The sequence below is a fragment of the Hyaena hyaena genome, unplaced genomic scaffold (genome assembly GCF_003009895.1).
Source record: "Hyaena hyaena isolate Hyena2069 unplaced genomic scaffold, ASM300989v1 scaffold_372, whole genome shotgun sequence".
Taxonomy (NCBI): Eukaryota; Metazoa; Chordata; class Mammalia; order Carnivora; family Hyaenidae; genus Hyaena; species Hyaena hyaena.
This window is the reverse complement of record NW_024081004.1, coordinates 163,563-188,215: the sequence shown is the minus strand read 5'-3', so window position 1 is coordinate 188,215 and position 24,653 is coordinate 163,563. Positions and strand designations below refer to the sequence as shown.

General features: G+C 42.5%; 1 protein-coding gene across 1 annotated transcript in view; it reads right to left on the bottom strand.

Moving 5' to 3' along the window:
- SKP2 (S-phase kinase associated protein 2) overlaps positions 1 to 24,653 on the bottom strand; it is a 32,181-nt gene that overhangs the window by 1,980 nt on the left and 5,548 nt on the right. Inside the window, exons 3-9 of the mRNA XM_039250531.1 lie at positions 17,814 to 17,925; positions 14,710 to 14,853; positions 13,287 to 13,421; positions 11,575 to 11,673; positions 10,024 to 10,154; positions 4,306 to 4,357; positions 4,031 to 4,138 (exon numbers count right to left, since the gene is read on the bottom strand). Coding sequence (XP_039106462.1) covers positions 4,031 to 4,138; positions 4,306 to 4,357; positions 10,024 to 10,154; positions 11,575 to 11,673; positions 13,287 to 13,421; positions 14,710 to 14,853; positions 17,814 to 17,925 — 781 coding nt within the window. The remainder of the gene's footprint in view (positions 1 to 4,030; positions 4,139 to 4,305; positions 4,358 to 10,023; positions 10,155 to 11,574; positions 11,674 to 13,286; positions 13,422 to 14,709; positions 14,854 to 17,813; positions 17,926 to 24,653) is intronic.

The following is a 24,653-nucleotide window of genomic DNA, read 5'->3' as shown; positions in this document are numbered from 1 at the left end:
ACCTTTAGTTGAACTAGGCTCTTCCTCTCAAAAGATCAGCAACAAAAGTTAAGGTAACTTCTTCTTAAGTCCATTACGTGTGACAAAACCTAACAGTGACTTCACTAAGATCTTTTAGATAGGGTTATATAGTTGGGTGCAGATGGAAAAAAGAAATAATCACACCTTTTCTACGCGAGGCCAAGAGCCGTGTGACTTCTCCACATATTACCATTTTGATTTTTTTTTCTTTTTTTGGGTCTCATATAGGCCAATCCTCTTCTCAGATATTTCCCATTACGTGAAATACAACTCTGTCAACAGTGAAATTCTGGTCCACAAAAAAGGGAGACTGTTTCTCCAAAGTAAATACTTTTAGGTAATGATTCTTTCTTCTTAACCCAGATCTATGTGCTTAGAAATTCATCTCTCTGATCTGTATTTGCTCCAGGTTGGGACACACAGTACAAAGTCTTAGGAAAGGGAATATTTAGTTTGGAATATCAACAAAATCCCACTGCAGATCAATGAACACATCAGTGACCTGGAGTTAGAAGCATCCTTTATATTTTCACTTTGCTGGTAATTACTAAAAAACCAACCTTTCCTCACAGTAATTGTCACCTTGCCTCCAATCTTTCTTCCTTCCAGCCCATTCTATATACCAGTACCCAAGGCATCTTCCTAAAACCTGGCTCAGATTATGTCACTCCTCCCACCCACCGACTCCAAAGCCTTTGATGCTGCCCTCTTGTTTACGGAACTCAAACTGTTCAGCTGGCCTTAGGACTTTCCATGTTCAACCTGTTCTCCCAGCCACCCCGCTACCCTCCCAATTTAGTTATTCTACACTCAACAAAGCGGATTAAACACCACAGATGTGCAATACATGTTAGCTGAATAAAGATGAAGGGCACTTGAGAAAATACAAGTACCATCTAAATAAAATAAATATGCTGGGTGTTCATAAAAGGCCAATAAGATCTAGAGGTTACAACAGACACCAAAGATAATTAGGAAGAACAAACTGCTGTTCTTGAAGTAAACTAACCTCTGCACCATAGAGACAGAAGTGCAAAGAAAGATCACAATTCACAGATGTTTATACTCACCATTGCTTAAGATGACAACAATTCTGCACCAACCTTAAATCTCTCTTACGTGAAATCTGAGTATTTGAGAACTTTGTAATGAGAATTCAAATTAGCCAAACTATACAACATTGTACAGTGGACGGTGTCAGAAGCAGAACCTAGAGGCAGCAGCAAGGAAAGGAGGTACAGCAGATGGTGGAAAAGGAAATGTTCCTGCAACAGCGTTGGGAAGGAGGCTCGGCAAGGAAGGACGTGAGAGCAGGGTCTCAGAAGACACTCAGGTGCCCCAGCTGAAAAGGAGGGAGCTGCTGTTGATGGGATGGTGGACGATGGGCCATCCCCAAGTCAAAACACCAGAAAGTCTTTAACATTTTAAGGAGACCAAAAAAATAAAAAACATCGAAAGCCCCTTAGTACATGTGTCCTCTACAACACAGCAGAACAAATTTCTAAGTACCTTTTTAGACTGAAAAGCCACTAAAGGCCAGTGAATAGAAATGAATCGTGAGGAGCAACTGTTTCTAATTTAGGGAGTATAAACAGACACTAGTAATGTCTTTACTCTCTTTGTTGAATCTCAGTAAACAGAAGAAATTATAGACCTATAGACCCCTTCACAGGCTCACACCTCACCTCTACCAAGTGATCCTGTTTTCCTTATAAAATTTAATAAATGCCTAACCATGAATTCTGCCTACCACAGACTTTACTTAGCCTCTCCTAATGTCCGATCAGTTTGCTATCTCTAGCTTGGCTTTCCTTACTTGAATGAGAAACACGGAATAATTAGAAGAGAGTTCAGACATAGGGGTTAAGATCAATTAAGGCATAAGGGAATAGACACAATGTGGACATATCCTGAGGAAGAAAACCCTAATTTCCCAAATACTCTAGAGCCCTATTATTACAGAACAAAAGTCACTCAAATTTTGTTTTCCCACTTCTGAGATAAGAAATAAAAATTCTTTAGCATAAATGGCTTTATCAAAATTGTTATTGAGGATCCTAGAATTCTTACTATGAATTTCAAATATATCAGCTGCCAGAATGAAACTGGAAAGAATAACATTTTATCTTAAGAAACATCTAAGGATAGGGTACAAGCAAACCCATTTTAATGGATTCAGAAGGTAAACCAATGTACGTACCATTACATAATGCCTGAAGAAACATACTCTTTTACCTTAAAGTTCAAGCAGAGCACTTTTCCTCTTACTCTTTTTTCTGTTAATCTCTTTTGGTGGTCTGATTTGTAATTAAACTCCTGATGCCCCTATTTCTCTCATTTCAAGATAAGATTTAGACAAGACACAAGAAGGGAGTGAGTTAGGTCTGTTGTGACCTGAGGTCTGTACCCTTAACCATCAAGTCACACGGCCTGCAGGTATTACACCATGCAAGGGTTATTATCCTACTGGATAAAAGTACTAAACTGTGAGAGCTCACAGCCTGCCCTTAGCCTCTGCTCAAGAAAAAAGCATTTGGGGATTACCAGCTTAGCTTCTTTCTCTGGAGAAAAAGTACAAAAATGAGACATTTGGCAAGATTCTCATAAAGCAACCAAAATATACTGATCACTGCAGTCCCCAGGGGGCTGCACAGGCAATGAGGCCAAAGCCCAGAGGGCAAGGACAGGAAAGACAGAAGACAGAGACGCCTTTCCGGGTAGACGCTAGAGGCTCCTAGGAGTTCTGGATACTAGAAAGGGCAGGAGATTCAGTAACAGTTCCCTTTTAGGCAGGGCTTTTGCAAATGAGGTACCAGTGGGGACCCTGAGTCCCAAGATTAATTAAAGTGATTAATTAAAAATATAATTACTGGATTCTCTAATTCTACTAGTTAGCCCTATAGAGCTGAAGTATCTGATTTATTAATTCTTAAACCAACTTAAAAGATTCAAACCAATCATTCAAGGACTACATAAATTCTTTGTTCAAATTCATCACCCTTCTTTGGTAGAAGCCAGAGGCGAAATTACCTTCATTTGGATAGTGAGCTATAGGAGGTCAGCAGCCTCCTTCAGGGCATACTGGCTGGAATAAGAAAGAAGGGCACTTAACCAAATTCAAGATACTGACTTCTTGTGGTTTTCAATGAAATTGCTATGCATTTACACTCTACATGAGGAAGGATTTTCCAGCCCTTTGGGGATAAAAGAAAAGAAACTTTTTAAAAATAAATAAATATTATGATGACGTGAGCACAGCACTTTCCAAAAGAAAGAGAGATCAGATTTCTTTTTCCTTTGTGCAAATTTTTGTGGAAGTTGCTAAGCAGGTACAAAATTAACCCTCCTAAAAGCTATTGGATTAGACAGACTTTTCATCTGTCCAGAAAACCTAGGACATAGACTTGGCTCAGCCATAACTTACTTTACAGCTCTGGGTGAAGACCCTTCTCTCTTCTGGACTTCAATCTCCCTCTATTCCAAGACAGCAATTGACTCTTCTGATATTCACCATTTACATGCTGCCATTCTTCCCAGTCCCTGACCACCATCCAGAACAGTCATCACTAGAAGATTACAGAACTTTCCTCTAAGCCTGGAGGGAGGACTTCACAATCAGCTGGAGTTGATTTGAAAAATATGGGGGGGAAAAAAAGCCTCCACTGGATCTGCCTCCCAGTTATTACTTGGAGCTCCTCGGAGATAAAATCTATCTTCTCCTTTTGCAAATCTTCCAGATACTAGTACAGTATTGTAATATCTAAAGCTGCTTCTAGGTAAATAATAAATGTTTAGTAAACTATCCCAATCAACTCAACTTTCCTAGATATTTTAAACAAAAAATTTTGCCTTGGTTTTTCTATTTTGCTGGTCTTCTGAAACCTATTTGTGGCCCACCAATATTGATGCTCAAGTTTTATACGTCTGCTATTAATAATAACTGATATTAACACCAAGTGACATCTCTTTTGCTCCCTGTCTTCTGGTTTTAGACAAAGAAAATACTTACAGTAAAGTTTCAGGTATGATATCATAGCATCGACTGAGTGACAGATGTTGGAGGTAGTTGAGCTGGTAAAATTCTGGAAAGCAGTCATTCTTCAGCATGACACTATCACTGTAATAGAGCAGAAGAAAAGATTCCAAACCAATTCATCAATTCAGATGGAGAAGACACAACTAGAAGACCACTTGGTTCCTTCAACATGTTAAGATTCTTTCCTCCTTCAATGAGCAGTCATGACTTTTCAATTTTTGTTTGAAAAGAAATAAACGAAAAAATACCTTAAGTCTAGGTGGACAAGATTGGGGCATCTTCCAACTAAAGTAGAGACATCTAGGGGAAAAAAATGATGGGCATGATTAAATGAGGAAGAGCACAAGAATATTTGCTATTAATGCTATCTTTGACGCTGTGCTAATAAAACTTTGGAACAAAACACAAAATCATCATCTTGGTATTCAAGACTTTTGAACCCAGAAAATCGAAGAGAATCAACTGGAAATAGTAGGAGAACTATGTAAAACAACACGCTAACAATAATCCATAGCATATCTATGTGTCTGCAAAAACTGGCCAGGGAAGAAAAGAAAACGATAACAAAAAAATCCCACTCACAATACCAAAAAGCAAAACCAAACACCACCATATATAAACAACATATTGTAAAGGTAGCACTTAAATCAATAGGGGAAATAATGGATTATTTTTAAAAAATGATATTGCTACCACAGGCAGAAAAAGACTTATTTCTCCAACCCAAACAGTATTCCAAATAAATTTCATACATATTAAGAAGTCCTAAATGCAAAAATATGAGTAATCTTTCACTGGATCTTGGGATAGGTAAGGCTTTTCTAAACACAAGAGAATACATAAAAGGAACACTGACAACTTACTACATAAAAATTTTAACTACCATGTTAAAGCAACACAAAACACAAACAGAATTAAAGAACTGTCAGAAAACTGGGAATGTTTTCAACATACATGCAACGGAGAGTTAATGGTCTTATTTAAAAAGACAAGAAAGCTAAGTATAGAAAATGGGTGAAGAATATGAAGAGATACTAGCAAAACAGAGATACAAATGGAGCAAGAAAAGCAAAATAAAAATGTTGCTTTTCAGCCATCAAGTGAAAAAAAATTGTATCGTTAATACCCAGAATCAATGAAATATAATTAAACAGATCCCACATACATTTAATTTTAATTTTAATGCAAGTGGGTATTTAATTTTATGCAGCCTTTCAGGGGAGTAAATGGATTTTTTTTTTAAGGTGAACGGATTCTGTGTGTGTGTGTGTGTGTGTGTGTGTGTGTGTGTTCTGAGCATTATACACTCAGCTTTTGGTTCAGTAATTCCACTTTTAGAAAAACAATTAGGTGTGCGTGAAGATACTCGTTTTAGCATAGCTGCAACAACCCTTCCCCCAATTATTTTAATCCATTAACCTCCATCCATTCTGTGGAACACAATGCCAATAATGGTGATTCAAAAGCTTTTGTTTTTATTATTTTTTAAATGTTTATTTTTGAGAGAAAGAGGGAGAGAGAGAGAGCAGGGGAGAGGCAAGGAGAGGGGGAGACAGAGGATCCGAAGCAGGCTCTGTGAAAGCAGGCCCCTCTGAAAGCAGAGAGGCCGATGCAGAGTTAGAACTCATGAACCATGAGATCATGACCTGAGCCGAAGATGGACATTTAACCAACTGAGCCACCCGGGTGCCCCTTCAAAAGCTTTAAAATAACACTTCACGACATGAAAAAATACTTAAGATATACTGTATAGCGAAAACAAAACCAGATACATACAATGCTTTACAATCTCAATTTAGTTAAAACACACTAAAATACTCCTATTTACATACAAACTCACACAGAGCAAAAGGTTCAGAGGGTGGGTGTAGCAGGGGAAGGCCAGAAGGAAATATACCCAAGGGTGGTGGGGTCACAGGTACCTTTTGAAAGTCATATGTGCTACTTTGCAATCAGAAAATGAATCAATAGATGTTACTTATTTTTCAAACCCCACTTCATTTCCTGTGGAAAGGAAAAACATGGGGCTATCTTCAGCCCATTCCCTCCCTTGTATCCGAGACTTGCATTTTAAACTGTCTCCTCAACACACCCACTGTGATATGTGACAGGCATCTCAAATTCCTGCCTAAAAGCAAAACTTCTCCTCTAAATCTGCCCCTTCCCTAAGCCTTTTCTCTGAGAAAGAGCAACAGTCACCCAGCCAGCTGCTTAGGCCAGAGCCCTGGGAGTCACACTCAACTGTTTTCTCACATCCCACATCCAGTCTGTTACCGAAGCCTGTTCTGTTGGCTTTGTAACGACTGATCATTTCTTACCATCTCCAAAGTCACCACCCGAGGCTCTTACAGTCTTTTCTCAACACGGCACCAGAAGAAGACTTTTAAAGGGGAGTCAGATCGTATCACATCATTCCCTGCTCAAAATGCTACAACGGCTTCCCATCTCACTCAGAAACTAATTCTGAACAAAGTTTCTGCCTCGGCTTACAGAACCTGGGCTATCTTACAGCCTATCACTGTCCTCCTTGTTCCCTCTCACACACTGGCTCCCACATCAAGGCTTTTGCACTTGTTGGTCCTCAGTTCTAGAATGTCCCTTCCTCAGTTATCTATACAGCTCATGCCTTTCACTCAGTCAGGCCTCTGCTCAAGCGTCACCTTCTCAGAGAGGCCCTCTCTTTGGCCATTCCATCTGAGAATAACCCCCTCTGACCTGTGCTCTGCCTGAGCACTCTGCTGCTCCATTCTTCCTCCCTCCATCTTATCTCCTTTCATCACATTTAGTTATCTGTTGGTTGCCTGGCTCCCCCACCGGAACAGAAGCTGTATAAGGGTGACTTCATCAGTTTTGTTCAAGGCCACAGCTCCCACGTCTGGAACAGGGCTTGGTGCATCGTAGGTGCTCAATAAATATTTGTTTAATGAGTGACTAAAAAACAAAGAAGTGCACAGTACAGTTTTGAGTGACCCACCACCTAGCTAGCCAACCAGCCATCAACAAACCCCAAAATCAGAAACAATCTTATTTTGATGCCACCCAGGAAAGAACAAAACCTTGGGGGGGTAAAACTGGTTAGTCTCCAGCCCTCACTTAAGCCCTGGCCATCCCACAGGGGAAAGGGTTAGTAAACTAGTAGTCACTGCTCAGAGTATAGACTCTCTCTACACATGATCCCTTTCATTTCACCACTAAATGCAGATCTGCTGGAGCCAGAAGGCATCTTACAAACCCCCAAATCTAACCTGTCATTTTAGGGGAGAGGCAATTTCATCTAGAGAAGTCAAGGTCACATCCAAGACCAAGAGCTGGGACCTCTAGACCTTGGTCAGCACTTCTCTACTGCCCCATGGGGGCAGAGGGGGTGTAACAGCCAACAATTATTGCATTCTCACTAGCGTTAACATGCTATGTGAGATGAACCCGTTTATTTCTTACTATAACTCTAAGAGACAGGCTCTGCTACTACTCTCTCTAGTTTACTCATGAGGAAATTAAGGAACAGGGAAGTTTAGCAACTTGCTCAAGACTACAAAGTAAATGACAGAGTAGGAACTTGAACCCAGGCAGACCAGCACCAGTCTAGGAGCTAAAATGACATTTATATGATCTTCTAAATAGTGAAGCAGTGTGTGCCATTGGTGAAGACATTAAAAAATCTTTGATTCCCACTGTATAATTAAGAAAACACATACTTCAACTTAAACTCTAGGTCTTTGTTCTTGCCCTGAATATGTCTAGCAAGCAGGATTTTATTACCTATTATTCTTGCCAAAGCTTGGTAAACAGGCTCTCCATTCTTTTCCAGAGGAACAAAGGGAAGTATTTTAGGCCAAACTTGGGACAAATTACCAGCAGCTTGCTTACAGCAGATTTCCTCAACCTTGCACCTAGAACCTCGTTCATTCAGAAAGACTCTATTGTCAATAAAGAAACAGCAAATTCAGATATGAGGCACTGCCTTTTCTTGTCTTGGGGATGAGCAGAGAACTAGTGGTGAGATTCAATGTGAAGAGGCTGCTCCTTGGTGGGAGTTTAAAATCCTTGAAAGGCAATTTGGCAAGAACTACCCAGAGCTTAAGAACAGAGTCTAATCCTTGACTCAGCAATTCCACTTTTAAGAACCCACCCTTAGAGGGGCGCCCGGGTGGCGTAGTTGGTTAAGCGTCCGACTTTCGCTCGGGTCATGATCTCGCGGTTCGTGGGTTCGAGCCCCGCGTCGGGCTCTGTGCTGACTGCCAGCTCAGAGCCTGGAGCCTGTTTCAGTCTGTGACTCCCTCTCTCTCTGACCCTCCCCTGCTCACGCTGTCTCTGTCTCTCTCTCTCCTAGAAATAAATAAAAAACATTTAAAAAAAAAAAAAAAAAAAAAAAGAACCCACCCTTAGAAATGCACTCAAAGGTCTATGTCCATGACAAGGTTGTTTATAAAAGGAAAAAAACTGTAAAGACTCTAAAAGTCCATTACAAGGAGATCAAGTGAAAGAATTAATATTGAATCAATACAAATTATTCCATATCTATTTGATGGAGTATCACACAGCCACCGACAATGATGTGGTAGAGCTACTAAAAATGGGATTATCTGGGGGAAAAAAGGGTATTACGAATATTTCATGCACTATGTCCCACTTTAAAAAACACTTTTATGCAGGAAAAAGAGCAGCAGGATGTTAGTGAGATGACTGATGATTTGTTTTTCTTGATGTTTTCCATATTTTCTATATTTTCCATATTTCTATATATGGAAATTTCTAGATTTCCATATTTCTATATAATACCATAATCAAATTTCAAACAGTATTTAAAGGGGAAAAATGTAGAACACAAATACTGTGTGTATAGGAGAGTGGTAAAAGAAACACTTTGCTGCTTTTACAGATGTCTAAAGAAAATAATCCCGTCTGAAGATGCAGGCGTCTGGATGTGAGCACAGGCAAAGGACTCAACGCCCTGGCTGCGCCCAGGAATCTAGCTCCTCTATACACCCTGGTACGTTGTATACTTGGCAGAAGACACATCTTGTCCTGGAGAAGCAGGTCTCAAATACTACTTAAATTCTAAGAATTTGCAGACATTCTGCAAATGTCTGATTCAAATCTTTTAAAGTATAATAAACACTATAATAAATAAAGCACTGTTATGAGCCAACATCAAGTCATAAAGGTACGGCTGAGGTGTGCTACCAATTAACAGGGCTCTGCATGGTCCACAGCCTCAGAGCTCAAGAGGAAGCCATGAAAAAAACCTGGGCCATTTGCAAACACTTATCTCTGCAAATCAAGGTTTTGCCAATATTAGATGATTAAAGCACAACTGAATGTTGAGGCTTATAAAGATAGCTATCACACATTACCCGACTTCAAATGCCTATATTCAACCAAACGACATCATCATCCTCTTAGACTGAATGATGAAGAGTTGCCAATATGACCTTATAAACAGGGCTTAGAACAGGATTTTTCAAACGTTGGCACTACTGACATTTTGGGTCAGATTATCTTTTTGTGTTCTTCTGCGTCCCGTGCATTGCCGGCTTCTGCCCATTGGACGCCAGTAGCATCCCCGCAGCTGTGACCATCAAGAATGTCTCCACATGTCCCCAAAAGTCCCTTTTTCAGGGAAACTGCCCCCGGTTGAGAACCACTGCTTATTGCTGATCAAACACCACATTCATCTATTCTATGTTGGGACTCTTAATAATTCAGCTGATTACAAGAAGTTCTGCTTAAAAGCAAATTGGCTTAAAGCACAAAGGCTTTCACTTCTAGATTCTGGATTCAAATCCTGCTGCTAACCCACCAGCTGTCCATCATCTAACCAATCCAATCAGCTGCTACCTCCTCTGAACAAGGGGAACGAGAACACACATACTGGACTGAGATGATGGCACTTAGAAGCTCTGCAGGCAACGAAACCTCCTGCTGGTGTGGTCGCTGTGAAGGGCCCAGTGCCCGGTGGGTCTTACCTGATCTCTGGAGATTCTTTCGGTAGCCACTGAGGTTCAGCTGGGTGATGGTCTCTGACACATGCGCAACAGCCACTTGCACATGCTTTTCAGTGAAGTCGTAACACCAGGAGAGGTTCAGCTCATCCAATCTGCACAGAGAGGAAATAAGGAAAAGCATGAAACCACAACACAGGAATGAGTTCTGTAGGTAGCACTGTCCCAAGCTGCAAAGAAAATACAAAGCCATAGACAGATTCCTTGCCATTTCATGCACAGAACCTCTGCTTCTCTAAGCAGCTCTCTACCTTTGCTCACCTGAAACTGCCTTTTCCCCTCCTGACACATTCCCCTGCCCTGGTGAGCCTCAGAAATTTGCCTTAGTGAGCGATGCCCCCTTCTGGAAATGGAGGGAACAGTCTCCTCTAGATGGCTCAAACCTCAAAACAGGACTAGATGGAGACGCTCTAGGCTGTTTTCTTTTTCAACCAACCATGTTGTTAGCAGACAACCAGAGACGGAACAATCACTTGAAACGCTTAAAAAAAAAAAAAAAAAAAAAAAAATCAATGGATTATACCAGGGATTCCCAATAAAGAAATGCTGACATTCCAAAGAAGCCACTTCATCTTATCTGGCTTCTGCTAACTGAGCAAATGAAGGATTCAAAGACAATATCAAATCATTAAACCACACACCCCATTTCCGACACAGCTAAATAAATGTAGGGTTACACATTTTACCTCACTGGTACATTTTTATCCAAAGGTAATTTACTTTCAATAGATCATTAAAGAGACATACGGGGGCGCGTGGATGGTTCACTGGTTAAGTGTCTGACTTCAGCTCAGGTGATGATCTCACAGTTGGGGAGTTTGAGCCCCAGGTCGGGCTCTGTGCTCACAGCTCAGAGCCTGGAGCCTGCTTTATATTCTGTGTCTCCCTCTTTCTTGGACCCTCCCCTGCTTATGCTCTGTCTCTTTCTCTCTCACAAAACAAAAAATACACATTGAAAATAATTAGACATACATACAATGCTACAGCAGAGAGATTATGGATTGTTAAAAAGGACACACACAAATGTACACACACAACACAGTATTGTGTATTCTGTGAGCCATGTCCCCCTCACATTTAGGAATATCTATAACCGTAACCTTTATTTATATCCTGACATTATTACATGATACAAAAGATATTTGTAATGGAGCCACTCAAATTTATAATATTTGCATAAGTTACATCTACAGATATCATAGGGAAAAAAGCCTGACTGAATAGTCAGGTATAAACAGACTAATTTCAACCATACCGTTGATAAACACATTACTAAATTTTCCTTATTTTAATCGTAAAAGCAGGAGGGGATCACTACACAGGTATCCTCAGCAAACGCACGTGATCTGGCTCCTCGGCATGAACAGAAAGTTCAGAGGGTAAAGGATGCCGCGTTAACATCAGGAGTGCAGAGTTAGGAAAAGCTCAAGAAATATATTCAATTCTACTCTCACAGGAAGGATAGTTGTATATTTGCCAAAACAGTTCTATAATCAAGTCTCACGTCATTCTTACCTGGAACAGCTACTCAGCAAAGTCTTCAGGGCAGATTCGGAGAATCCAGAACACCCAGAAAGATTCAGTCGCACTAAATTTGAGTTCTGTGCAAGGTTGCTGGAAAAGGAGGAAAATGTCAGAGGAAGACCAATATGACACTATCACTCAATTAATAAGCATTCTGACGAAAGCACACTAGAGAAGTTAAGTACTCAAACACACAGGCCTTTGAGTCTGAAGTAGTTTCAACTGATGTCTCACTCTGTATGACACCAAGCAGGATGCGGCGCTTCAGTTTATTCATCTGTAAAATGTCAGTATCATTACCTTCTTGGTTGGGTTGTTAAGATTAAATTATATAATGTGATAAAAGGCTCAGTATAGTGCCTGGCACAAAGTAAGCACACGAGAAATACTAATCATGTAGATTGATTGATTGATTGATTTTTAAAGTAGGCTTCATGCCCAGCATGGAGCCAAACATGGGGCTTGAATGCACGACCATGAGATCAAGAGTTGGATGCTTAACTGACTCTGCCACCCAGGAGCCCCAATGTAGTTTTTAAATTAAGAACAGAAAGAATGATGGAATAAACACTATTTCTATTTCACCCATAATGAGCATTAGCTTGTAGGCAAGTCAAGTCTCCAGGTTCTTCCAATTAAACATCTCTCAAATTTGGCCCTCTCTTCTGCATTCCCAAATGCCTTGTGTTAGTTGAATTCAGTGATTAAGAGCCAGAATTCTGGAATCATTCTCTATAACCAAGTTCAAATTTTGGTTCTGCCACTTAACTGCCTCTGAGACCTTGGACAAGTTATTCAGCCTCTCTGTGCTTCAGATTCTGTATCTGAACAATAAGAGCTTACGTCATAGGTTGCTGTGAGAATTTATGAGACAACCTTTTAAGAACTTAGTGTCTGGTACGTAGTAAGTGCTCAGTAAATGTTGGTAGTTATCTTTACGATTTTCTTACATCATGTTTCACCATTTCTCACCTGAATGAACACAATACGATCTTAACTAGTCCAGTTTTTCCCTCATCTGATTAACCTGCCAAGGTACCCAGTAAGTTATTTTCCTAAATTTCAACTCTGACATGTTCTTTCCATCCTCCGATCCACTCTCTTTACAACACTTCCCTCTTCAGTGCCTATCACGGAGTCCAGACTTCTTACAGCATGGCAGGGGCCCGTTATGATCGGGTCTTCACCTCCTGTCACCTCCTCACTGCGCCCTATGATCCACCAGTTCCCAACTACTTCAGAGTTTAGAACCACACAGGCAGCTTTACCTAGACCGCTTCTTGACCTCATCACGTGGGGATCTCCAACCTGAATATCTGCAATACTCAGCTGAAGAGTCATCTCCTCTGAGAAAGCCGCCCTCCCTAAATTTAATTAGGCCTCTCTGTGGGATGCCACATATTCCCCGACACATTTAACAAACACACTGCACTGTGATTATCTATCTCTCCCACGGATGGGGCAGGGAGTGGGCCTCTGTTCATCCTTGTTTGTCTACAACGCAGCAGAAGGCCCGGCATACAGTTAGTAGCCAACTTACATTGCCAGGATGAGTTGTGCAAAGTACTACAGAGGCACAGAGGCACAGATACTTCTGAGTCCATCCGGATATGGACAAAAGGGCACCCCATGTATATTCCAGAAACAAAATTAACATACATAAAACCAACAGACTGGCTGACATGCTCCTGACGGCCACTCACTTGACAATGGGATCTGACAGCTGGAGGCCTTCCAGGCTTAGATTCTGCAGCTTGGAGCACCGGGACAGAAGGCCGTGGAGGGTAGACACGGCAATCACAGAGTTGGACAGATCCATGTGCTGCACACGGAAAGGGCTGAACACAGCAGGGAGAAAAGAGAGGCTCAGTAAGGTGGCCCACACAAGTACCTCCAGATCAAATCCAACCCCACCTCCTCCCCAAATGAACAGCCACTCAACAAACATGACCCGCAATACACATTTCAAGTATAGTCTTGGTCTTAATATAAATTGCTACTAGTAACTCCTTTCCTTCATTCATTTTAAAATTCACGAGGACTTCTGCCAAATCAAAATGGTGCTGCCCATTAGTCCCACTTAGGAAATTAGTCAGTGGGCATCATCAAAATGAGCTGGATGTGGCTGACAAGGAGATTCTGCCTATGATGCCTCCTAGCAAAGGTGAGTGAGTGAATTACTGAAACAGAAAAGACAGTGAAGAGCAAGCTGTAAAGGGCTAATACTGAGATACCTGGAGGACACGCAGGTGTAGAAGTTTCTAGGTAACTGGACCTAGTAGTTTGTTTGAAAGAGAGGGCTGAACTAGAGAAGAGGATTTGAAAGTTCCAGCACAACTGCGGGTGTATAAGACAGCGTGTCCACAGACAGTGTGTGGATTGAGAGAAGGCAATCAGGGACAGACCCCAGAGTAGCAGAGAAAGCAGCACACGTGAAGGGGACCCAGAAGGAATAGCCACGGGAGGAGGATAAACACCAGTGGAAGAGGGGTGCAGCCATATGACCATGGAGGGATGGGGAAAGAACTAGAGTTGGGATCCATGTTTTTGTCCTTACTTCTGCCATTTTTAGCTTATCTTTCTGTTCGGTATCTAGTCATTCCACTCAAGTCTGGGATGGCATTAAACCATACTGCAAAACTACCGGGAACAGAGAAGTAGTTTGTCAAAAATAATTCTACAAAACAAAGAGGGCTTTTCTTTCAAGTTGCAAATCTGTCCACCACAGGATCAGAAACCCAGAGCTACAAAATCTGAGAAAACTCCTCACACGCTGTCTTGATCAGAACTGGGCAGTGCGGAAAGAGCTAGGCTGGTTGAGTACTCTGAACATCTCTGTCCTCAAGGGACTCGTGAGGAGCATCCCATGAGGACCCCACCTGAGGAGCAAAATGTGCCTCTTGGACCCTCCAGAAGAGCCAAAAGTAACCCTGACTTAAAGTGGGAATGGGATCACAGTAAGCAGTGCCACGTTTCAACACAAAGGCCACACAGCAAAATATGCACTTAACATTCCACTGCATGGCTGACTTGTCATAGGCCAGAAGGTTGGATCCAGAAAAAAAGTAAGTTTTCATCTATTTCCACCTCAAGATTTAGTCTTTTCTGGGGAGTTTTCTTTTTTACCTGAAATGTTCAACTAATGGTTGATCCACAAATGATCGTGGGCAGCGGAAGGCAACCACCCCTCGAGACAGCAGCCGGCCGATCACTTCCGGGTGCAGGTTTTTACCTGTGAGGTCCAAGGTCTGCCACAGAGACTCGTCAAACCTGGAAAAGAGGAGGTCCTTAGTAAGTCTGGGGTACTGGATACTGGAGGCCTCACCACTGCTACAGAACAAGGAGGAGATGGCCATAAATCACCTTGAAGCAAATTCCGAAGGAAGTTTTGTTTCTGAGTTGACTAAATAATTAGCTATGGTATTTTTGAGACACTATTGACTATTTCTTGCTCATCTCACAGATCAGCTTCCACCTTCACCTACATATGTATTTCGATATATAGATGGTATATTGCTATCATTAGCAATGTAATGATCTGGGACTACAGAATAAAAGTTTTTGTGTTCAATTCACTTCGATAACTTAAAAATGACTGCTCAAATCATCTAATTGATTATTGAATAGGTAGGTAGGTTCAGAGTTGTCTAAATGATCCCACTTGCTGTTTTTGCTAATCATAAGTGAGTTACCACAATTACCCTAAGTAACATGTAAATATAACTAAAAGGAGGGAGGTCAGAACAATAGCTGACCTTTGCACATGGGTTTGAACTGTGCAGGGTCACTAACATGCAGATTTTTTATAGCACAATACTGTAAACATACTTTTTCTTCCTTATGATTTTCTCAGTAACATTTTCTTCCTCTAGCTTATCTTACTGTATGAATAAGAGTATACAACACATATAACATATAAAACCTGTGTTAACTGACTGGTTATGTTAAGGGGAAGGCTTCTGGTCAATAGTAGTCTATTTGAAGTTAAGTTTTTGGGGAGTCAAAAGTTGTATGTGGACATATATATATGTACAGATACACATTATTTGTATGAACTAACGTGAAAAGAAAAAGGAAAAATATTAGATTTTAGATAGTGTTTCTAAAGCAAAAATGAGGTATTAAAATGTACTAAACAGTAAAATCAAGGGGCTGTAATAGCCACAGTTTAATTCAACTTAACAAAAAAAGAAAACATGTGACCAAGCCCATGAGGGAACATTTTAAATGCCTACTAGAATTTTATTCTTTAATACTATTGAAATAAGCAGACCACTGGCAGGGCTCTGAAATAATTCTGCATAAAGAAACAGTCAATGTGTTACTTGGACTCTATTATTAAGAAGGCAGGACCCCAGTGCCTGGCACATACGAAGTGCTTAATAAATGGCAGTTACTGCTTTTATGACAACTGATAATGAAGATTAATAGACTCTGCATGAAGAAGAGAGCTGGCTGAAAGAAAATTGATATGGGGTCACTTAAGGAGGGATCAGAGAAACCCCACCACCGCTGGCTCCAGCATTCCGGGTGTGCACATCTCCCAGTGGCTCTTCTGAGCAAACAGCCCACTCTGTAAATACCTGGGGTGTCTTACGGCCCACACACCGCTGAATGGACGGGAAGGGGCCCTTGCTGGCTCACAATGAGAGACTGACAGATGTGTAGGGAAAATAGAGATAAATGGCCTTTAAGCGCAAAGGATGGCTAGTGACTGGCTGGAGACGGCAGGTGGTGAAGACGGACAAAAGTTCAAACTGAAAACCAAGCCTCCCCCACCTCCACCCCTTCTGGCCTGTTATTGTCTTCCAGTTCACCAAGATGTTCCTGTGCAGTTCACGGTTCACACCTGAAAAGTGTCGTCCCCAGGGGCGCCTGGGTGGCTCATTCAGTTAAGCGTCCGACTTCAACTCAGGTCACGATCTCGAAGTTCGTGGGTTCCAGCCCCACGTCGGGCTCTGTGCTTACAGCTAAGAGCCTGGAGCCTGCTTCAGATTCTGTGTTTCCTTCTCTCTCTGCCCCTCCCCCTCCCTACCTCCTCCCTTCTCTTAAAAATAAGCATTAAAAAAAAAAAAATTAAAGGAAAAGTGGCACCCCTGAGCCAACAAAGACACGAGCGGTTATTGCTTTCCGTGTACTAAATGCTTCCATGAGCCAGGCACTGCACGCCATCTTTATGGTTCAGCCTCATAACTGTCCAGTCTGGAAGGTACTACAATTTCCATTTTATACAAGGGACTGAGGCTCAGAAGTGTCAAGAACTTCACTCAGGTCCCAGAATGCTAGGTGGCAGACAGAAACTGGGTTCGCAGTTGGACCTGTTATGCCCGAATCGCGAGTCCCCAGAGAGCTCCAAGGAGCCGGCACCGATGCAAGAACAAAAGGGTCTTTACTACAAGCTCGAGGAGGGGCTAACCCATCTCCTGGAGCAAGAGCAAAGTGAAGCCCCGAACAGTGGCAAGCAGGGTTTTTATGGGGGAAGGGCGGGGGTGTTACCATGCACATGTTGTACCTTTTGCATCATTACATAAGCACCAATCATAATTGTACAATACCCATAGTAACAGCATAGTAACAGTTTTGACCATTTAGTACCTGCGAGGCGTCCGTTACATTTGGCGGGACCCAATCATGACCTTTTAGAGTCTTTTAAAATGACCAATTATGAGGTGGGCTCAGAGAATCTACGTGGGGCGTCTGCAAGCCGTGATTGATTGGCAAGTTTGTACAAAGTAACTACCTGCAGTTCCCAGCCCTGACTTGACTCCAAGAATACAGGAATGTTACACATTTCTTTTGATTGGCAGATCGGAGGGCAGTCCAAGGGTGGCTTCAGCTGAGGCTTTTCCTGGAACTGGGACTACGTGCAGCCTGAGGTTGTTTCTAATGGAGGACTTAATTTCAGGCTCCTCAGACCTAATAACCGGGACCTGTGTTCTCCACTCTGCCCGGCCCACTGGTATGAGGAGCCATGAGGCCATTCAGAGTCAGCATCCAACCAGCGCGAGAATACAGAAAAAAGTTTCCAAGGTAGTAAGCTTACACCTCCAGGAGACTCCTCCCTTCTGCTGTGAAATGAAGACACTATTGCTAAATATATGAAGATACCTAGTCTCCTTTGTGGTACTATATTTTTCTTGTTTTTTTAGTTTCATTAGACCCAAATGAGTAAATAAATAACCTTCTCCTCTCCTCCCACATATATACCAAAAGGGATGAAAAATACTTACGCTAGGTGATACCACCGCTTACAAATACTGGAGACCTTCAGGAGTTCAGGGAGGCACAGACAGGAAAAGATTCCTAAGAGCAGCTCGTCAGGAAGGGAGTCCCATGAAACACCTTTAAGTGAGAAAAACAATGTGTCTTCTCATTACCACTCATTTACCCAATCAAGTCTAACTGAGTCTTTTCATGCACTTAAAGGATACACAACCTTTAACTTACAGGGGGAACTTAATGTTAATCAAATTACTCCTCCCACAATTGTTTTTCTGTTCACCCACTGTCTCAGTACCTGCCATAAGGCACCACACCTTCTCAGCAAAGGAGAAAAGAGAAAACCAAGAATACTTTTCATATCATTTTTCCCTTCAGCACCTGCTGGCCAACCTTAGTAAGGGCTATATTAATGGTGGTACAGAGCAAGTCCTCCCTGCCCAATGGCATACAACAATGTCTAAGACACTGATGCCCTCCGTGGCTAAGAAATGGCTGGTTTCTCTCAGAACCGGATCCGGTGGTGGATTTAGCCATCAAGTAGTGACCTTATCTACGAGACAAATGAAGTTTCTTCCTCCTTCTTTCAGATTTACAGAAAGCACTCAGAAGTCCATTTGCCTACCAGTGCAATATCAGAAGGGTGCTTTCATCTAGCTCTCTACTTATAGTGGTGCCAGGGAGCATTCTAGGTGTTGGGAAGAGAGCAATAAATAAGATAGACAAAGCATTTTACCTTCATGGAGCTTACATTCCAGTGGAAGGAAACAATCACACATACAAAAATAAGTAAATTACAGGATCTAGAAAAATTGATTAGTGCTATGCAGAAAAATTAAGCAGAGTAAAAGAGAGGATAGGAAGTACAGGGGCCAATGCTCAAAATCTCAACAAAGCAGTCAAGGAAGGCCTCACTGAGGCAGTGATCAGTGAGCAAAGGCTTGAACAAAATTAGGGAGCCATGTTTTCTAGGTGCAGGGAACAGCATGTCTGTTTTGAGGAACAGCAAGGCCAGTGCAGAAGAGTGAGCAGGGAGGTGATAGAAGATGAGAGAAGTGTGGGGCCAGGTCAGGCAGGACTTTGTATATCATGATGAGGCCTTCAGCTCTGACTCTGAATGTCATGAGGAACCACTATAGGGTGTGGATCACAGATAATTCTAAAAGGATTGCTTGGGCTGCTGTGTTAAAAATAAAAAAGCTGGAGGGGCGTCTGGCTGGCTCAGTCAGTAGAAGGGTCCTACTTCAGCTCAGTTCATGATCACACAGTTCATGAGTTTGAGCCCCACGTCAGGCTCTGTGCTGGCAGCTCAGAGCCTGGAGCCTGCTTCAGATTCTGTGTCTCCTTCTCTGCCCTCCCCTGTGCACACTCTCTCAAAAAATAAATAAAAGTATTTAAAAAAAAAAAAACTGGAGGGGGGAAAAAGGTGGATATTTCAAGATGAGTTTTCTTTGTCTTATAAAAGCAAAGTCTAAGTAGAACTCTTACATAGGAACATACAGAATAACCCACAAGATCAGGATAATAGGGCAACGGCCAAGGAAACAGTATGCGTGGAAGAAATATTGAGTGTTTAGATCAGTTCAGTGAGTCGCCTTCCTAGTCTCCCTTTACCTCCAACTGCTCTTGTACACCAAGTCTAGTGCTATCCTCTCCCTTCTGTGATGGTTCACTGGACTGATGAGTTAACTTGACTGGGTTAGGGGGAGGCCAAATATTTGGTTACACACTATTCTGGGTGTGTCTGTGACAGGTTCCTGGAGATGAACACTTGAGTCCGTCAACTGAGAAACAGATTCCCTTCTCCAATGTGAGTGGGTCTCTTCTAATCCAAATCCTGATGAGAATTGGTTTTCTCCCTGCCTCTGAGCTGGGACATGGATCTCCTGACGTCAGACCTGAGCTGGAACCATCTGTTTTCCGGGTCCCTGAGCCTTTAGAGTGTGGACCTTGAGACTTCTCGGCTTCAGTAATAGTGTGAGTCAAATCCTTATAATAAATTTCCGCATCTCTGGAGAACCCTGATTACTAACACACTGTCCCCCCCTCATCTAAAAAAAGGGACTTCCTGCACAGGTACAGTGAACTAGGCTCCGTGGAGAACATGATGGAGAAAAGCATTGTGAAGGGTGATAAGTGTGGCATTTGCTACCTCTGGGTGGTATTCTGGGCAATTTTTCCAAGTTAGAACCTTTCCATGGTGGCCCCCAAATATGGAGCCTAAAGTCCAAACTGCTTGGAATGAAATTCAAAAGCTTTCACATCACGGACCCACTCGTTTTTCTAGGTTCATTACCTAAAAATATGTTCTAGCCATTTGGACTTACTTGTAATTTGCAGAATGAGCCACATCTCATGGCCACATCTCAGTGGCCCTGTACAAGCTGTGCCTGCCCCCAACTACTATTACTTTAAAATCAAGGCACTGTTAGAGCCCCAATGTCTATGGAAGGCTTCCCGTGACATTACCAAAAATGGGTCACTTTTTAATCACGAATTTATTACTTTTATTATTTTAAAAATGATATTTTATTTATATTTTTATTTTTATGTTTTATAGGTATATAGTATATTATTTTTTTATTTTAATAAAATTTTACCACAATTTTATTATTTACTTAGTCATCTGTTTAGCCCCTGCCCCTGCTGGGCCGTGAGTTCTTGGGAACAAAAAAAAATCACTTTAAAAAAAATAATCTTTGTATTTCCTGGAACTAGCACAATGTCTGATATATTCATATGATACATACATACATACACTTATTGAACATGCAGGTGTCTGTTCTACAAAGATGAATAAGGGATGGCCAGCTCAAGGTTCGAGACACAAACAGGAAATTTCAACAAGGTATCATAATGGGCTGTAATAGGGATCACAGTGCTGTGCTATGCAGTGTATGGTGGTAGAGCAGTGTCAGAGAGGCCTTCCCTGGAGGAAGTGGCCTCTACTGAAAAATGAGGAGATATGCAGTTGCTCAATGATTGCCTGCCCCTCCCTCCCCGAGGACAAAATGATTCACTGAGGCCCTGAAACCAGGAGTAAAGGGATGAGGGCCGGTCATCCATGCTGACCCTGCTCCACAACCCAGGGAGGCAGCTGGAGAACTCTGAGGCTTCTCAGTGTGGCGACAACCCTCCTTCACCACCACAAGGCTCCTCCAAGCTCAGCATGGACAGAGGATGGGGGTTCTCAAATACACTTCCTGGTCTGCTTCCCCCATTCGAAAAAGTTGATAGATTAGCTTTCCTTAAGTTCTCCTTCCATTAAGTCTTCTGAACTCCCTGACCTCTAGAATGTGTAGATCAGATTCTAGCATTTGATTTGGCAAAAAATGACACGCTTCGTTATTTCGAATCCAGGATGTTGAGACTGCACTAGGACTTGCACTATGAACTGTCCTCTCCTCGTGATATCAGGTGCCTGGCCTCCCTGAGGGCGAGAACGGGAAAGGAAGCATGTCAATGAGAATGCATCTCTATTGCCCCAAGTCTGTGAATCCTGGGCAAGTTACCTAATTCCTCAGGTTCAGTTTCTTTATCTGCAGGAACGGGATAAAGTGATTTATTTTGCAAAGTAGTTGCCTGTGGAGATTAAATAATATAAACAGAGAGCAAGCAGCAGAGTCAAACTTTCTTTTCTCCTTCTTGCCTCTATTTCTCTCCTTTCTCCATTAAAGCTTCACACATTTGTCTTTTGTGATGACTTTTCTTTTCACTGCTGCTTGGAACTTTCACCTATTTGAAAACACACCGGGTTTTAATAGGGTTAGGATGAGGGCTGCTGTGTGTGATTGACCATGAGGCCCAAACAGCCCTCCAAGTTTGGGAACCCCAGAAGCAGATCCTGTGGATCTGAATTCAAGTAGTTTATTTGGGAAGTAATCCCAGGAAGCACTGGAAAGTTAAGAGGTATAGAAGGGAAAGAAGCCAATTTGAGGAATGTTAAGAAGCAGGTTATCGCCATGGACAAGTGGAGTTCAAGTCTGCTGGGGACTCTGGGAGACCCTATAGCACCTGCCCCAGGGCTGTCTGTCGCAGCCAAGGGCACGGGTGCCAGGGTATTAATCCACCAACAGCTTTGTCACTGGGTGTGGGCTTCTGGGAGCAGGGCAGAAATGTTAACTCCCACATGCCTGCCCAGAGAAAGGCATCAAGCAGTTGCATCTGTATGCAGGAGGAAACCTCTGGCATATAAAGAGTGCTGAGCTTCAATGGGCTATAGATGGGGCAGCATGTGTCCCCTAAAGACTGCAGAAAAGGAAATTAGGGAGGCTTGTTGTGAAGTGCAGGGCAGGAGAAATAAATAATGAATTTGGTGCTTGTTTTACTGGGAACACATAAGAAATCAGAAACAATTAGAACAATATGAGCTAGGTAATTAAGATGTAAAGAAAAGGGGCACCTGGGTGGCTCAGTCAGTTGACCATCCAAGTTTTGATTTCACGTCAGGTCATGATCCCAGGGTTGTGGGATCTAGCCTTGCATCAGGCTCCGTACTGAGCATGGACCCTGCTTGGGATTTCCCTCCTGGGATCCCCCCGCCCCACCTGCTCATGATCTCTCTCTAATAAAAAAATTTTTTTAAATGCAAAGAGGAAAACTAGTCACTATTTGCAGGAAGGAACATTGAAGTTTGCAGAGGACAGCAAAGCTAAGCAGTGAAGCCACTCTAGGAAGGTAACGCTAATATTTGTATGTCTTTGCATTGCAACTTCCATCTTCATCTGCCCAACTTCTACTCATCCTTCAGGTCTCGGCTTAAACATCACCCCCTCAGAGAAGCATTCCCAGATCACTACCATAGCCCCTAGACCCATATTTGCACACCCAGCACACAGCATAATACCCAGCCCACAACTAGCATCCAATGTAATTTTGCTAGATGCATCAAACCTTTTAGTCTCTCTTCATGCAAACTGTGAATGTGCCAATTCTGCATTTGCGCTGACTAGTTAATCTTTGCTAATCAAGAAACTACTACACACCCAGTGCCTAGGAGAGCCTGGCAATGAATATTAGAAAGTACTCAAATGCTGTTTCACGAAGGAATGACTGACACCCAAAAGAATGCTGGCTTTATTCTACACACAGGCAAGACTGCTGGCTTCTTAGGACCAGTTAGTTTCCTTATTTGTAAAATGATAAGGTTGGCCGATGGCTCCACTTCAGCAAACATTCCTGGGTGCCTAATTAATGCACTAGTGCTGGGAGCTGGGTGTAAGCTACAGTCCCTGCCCAACAGCCTCCTCAACAGACAAACTACTAAACAAATACATGACCTAACATTTAAACACTGCCATTTACTGAAAGCCCTAAAGTCTCAGGCATTTATTCAAACACACTGACTCTAAATGCAACAACCCTGTGTATTTAGTAGAATGCCATTTTACAGATGAGGAAACTGGTCTCAGCAGGGTTAAATAACCTCACCAAGGTGTTATCAGCTGTTAGGGGGGAGAGACAGGAGGCAAAGTTAGGGCTGCTCTGAGTATGCCAAAACCCTACACCCTGAGGTCCAGGTAACAGAGGGCACTGCAGGTGAGGGCCTTGTACCTGCAAAGGAATGGCATGGCGCTGCTGTGTAGAGGGAAGGAGGCTGAAGACGAAAACCCAGGACAAAAAGATAACGTCCCCAGGTCAGTACACAAGTAGCCTGTGATATGGGTGGGCAGGTGGTTCAGAAGACTCAAGTGCAACCAGGCCACACAACTAGTAAAATGGCAGGGTGGGAATTCAAACTAGGTCTGACTCCAAATGATGCCCTTTCTACCACGGAATGCTCTAACATCCCACACTCTCCCCTGTTCTAAGTGCTTGATGTTCTTTCTATAAGACTAAGGAAGGTAAGAGTTCAACATGACTTGCAATGGGAAAAGAATTCAATCAGGGCTAGAGAGGGAGGGATGGCAGGGAGAAGGAGTAAAACAAAGATGCTAAGAGCTATCAAGCAGGCTGGCTCCCAAAAGGAGGATCAAAGGCCGAAGATATGCACAGCCCCAGCTAGCAGCCAACTCCCTCAGTTGATCACAAAAGGACACTGACCATAGGGCCCCTCGCTAGAGGTGCTGAAGCCTGAGACTGGCTGCTGTCCAAGCAGATGGGGCAGAAGTCTGTCTTCCAGCTCCAGCGGCTGGTATCCAGGCTTGCGATACGCTTAATCTAATTTTACTTGCCATTCTTAATTCTCCAAACATCAACCATCTGTTCCTGGATTCCTGACTCCTCTGCTGTCTGGTCTGTTTGCCTGAGCAGATGGGAGAGTCCAGAGCAGGACTTTTCTCCATTCACCTCTTTTACCCCCACAAGGCTGCACACCAGCCCTGCACAAAAAAGGAAACAATTAATCCCACAGCCAGCAGGCTTAACTACAGGAAGGCTGTTAAACATACTCTGGAGCCACGAAGGGGCAAAAACTGGCCAGATTCACAAACCTGCTGGGCGTCACCCTCAGCCACCATCATTTCCACTCACCCATCATGTGCAAACTCAGCTGTCCACGTCTGTTAACTCTGTCACTGCCCATGCCTCAAACTCCTCTGGGGAGAGTGGCTTATTGAAGAATTTCCTATGCAGGAGATCTTTGCAATCTCTGCAGTATAGGTTACTCATCTTACTAAGCATATTTATTTCTCGCAACATCACCCACACTTAGATTCAAATTAAAATTCCAAATCTTAATCATAAACAAAACTCTGACTCTCGAAACTGCTCCTCTCCTTCAGAATGGATAAACAAATTATACTTAGAATAAGCTGGCACTGGGATTTATGCCTCCTGTTTCCGATGTTTAAGGGTGGGGGCTCACTTCACGTTTGCCTGTGCTAGCTTGTTTTAAGTATTAACCCATGCTT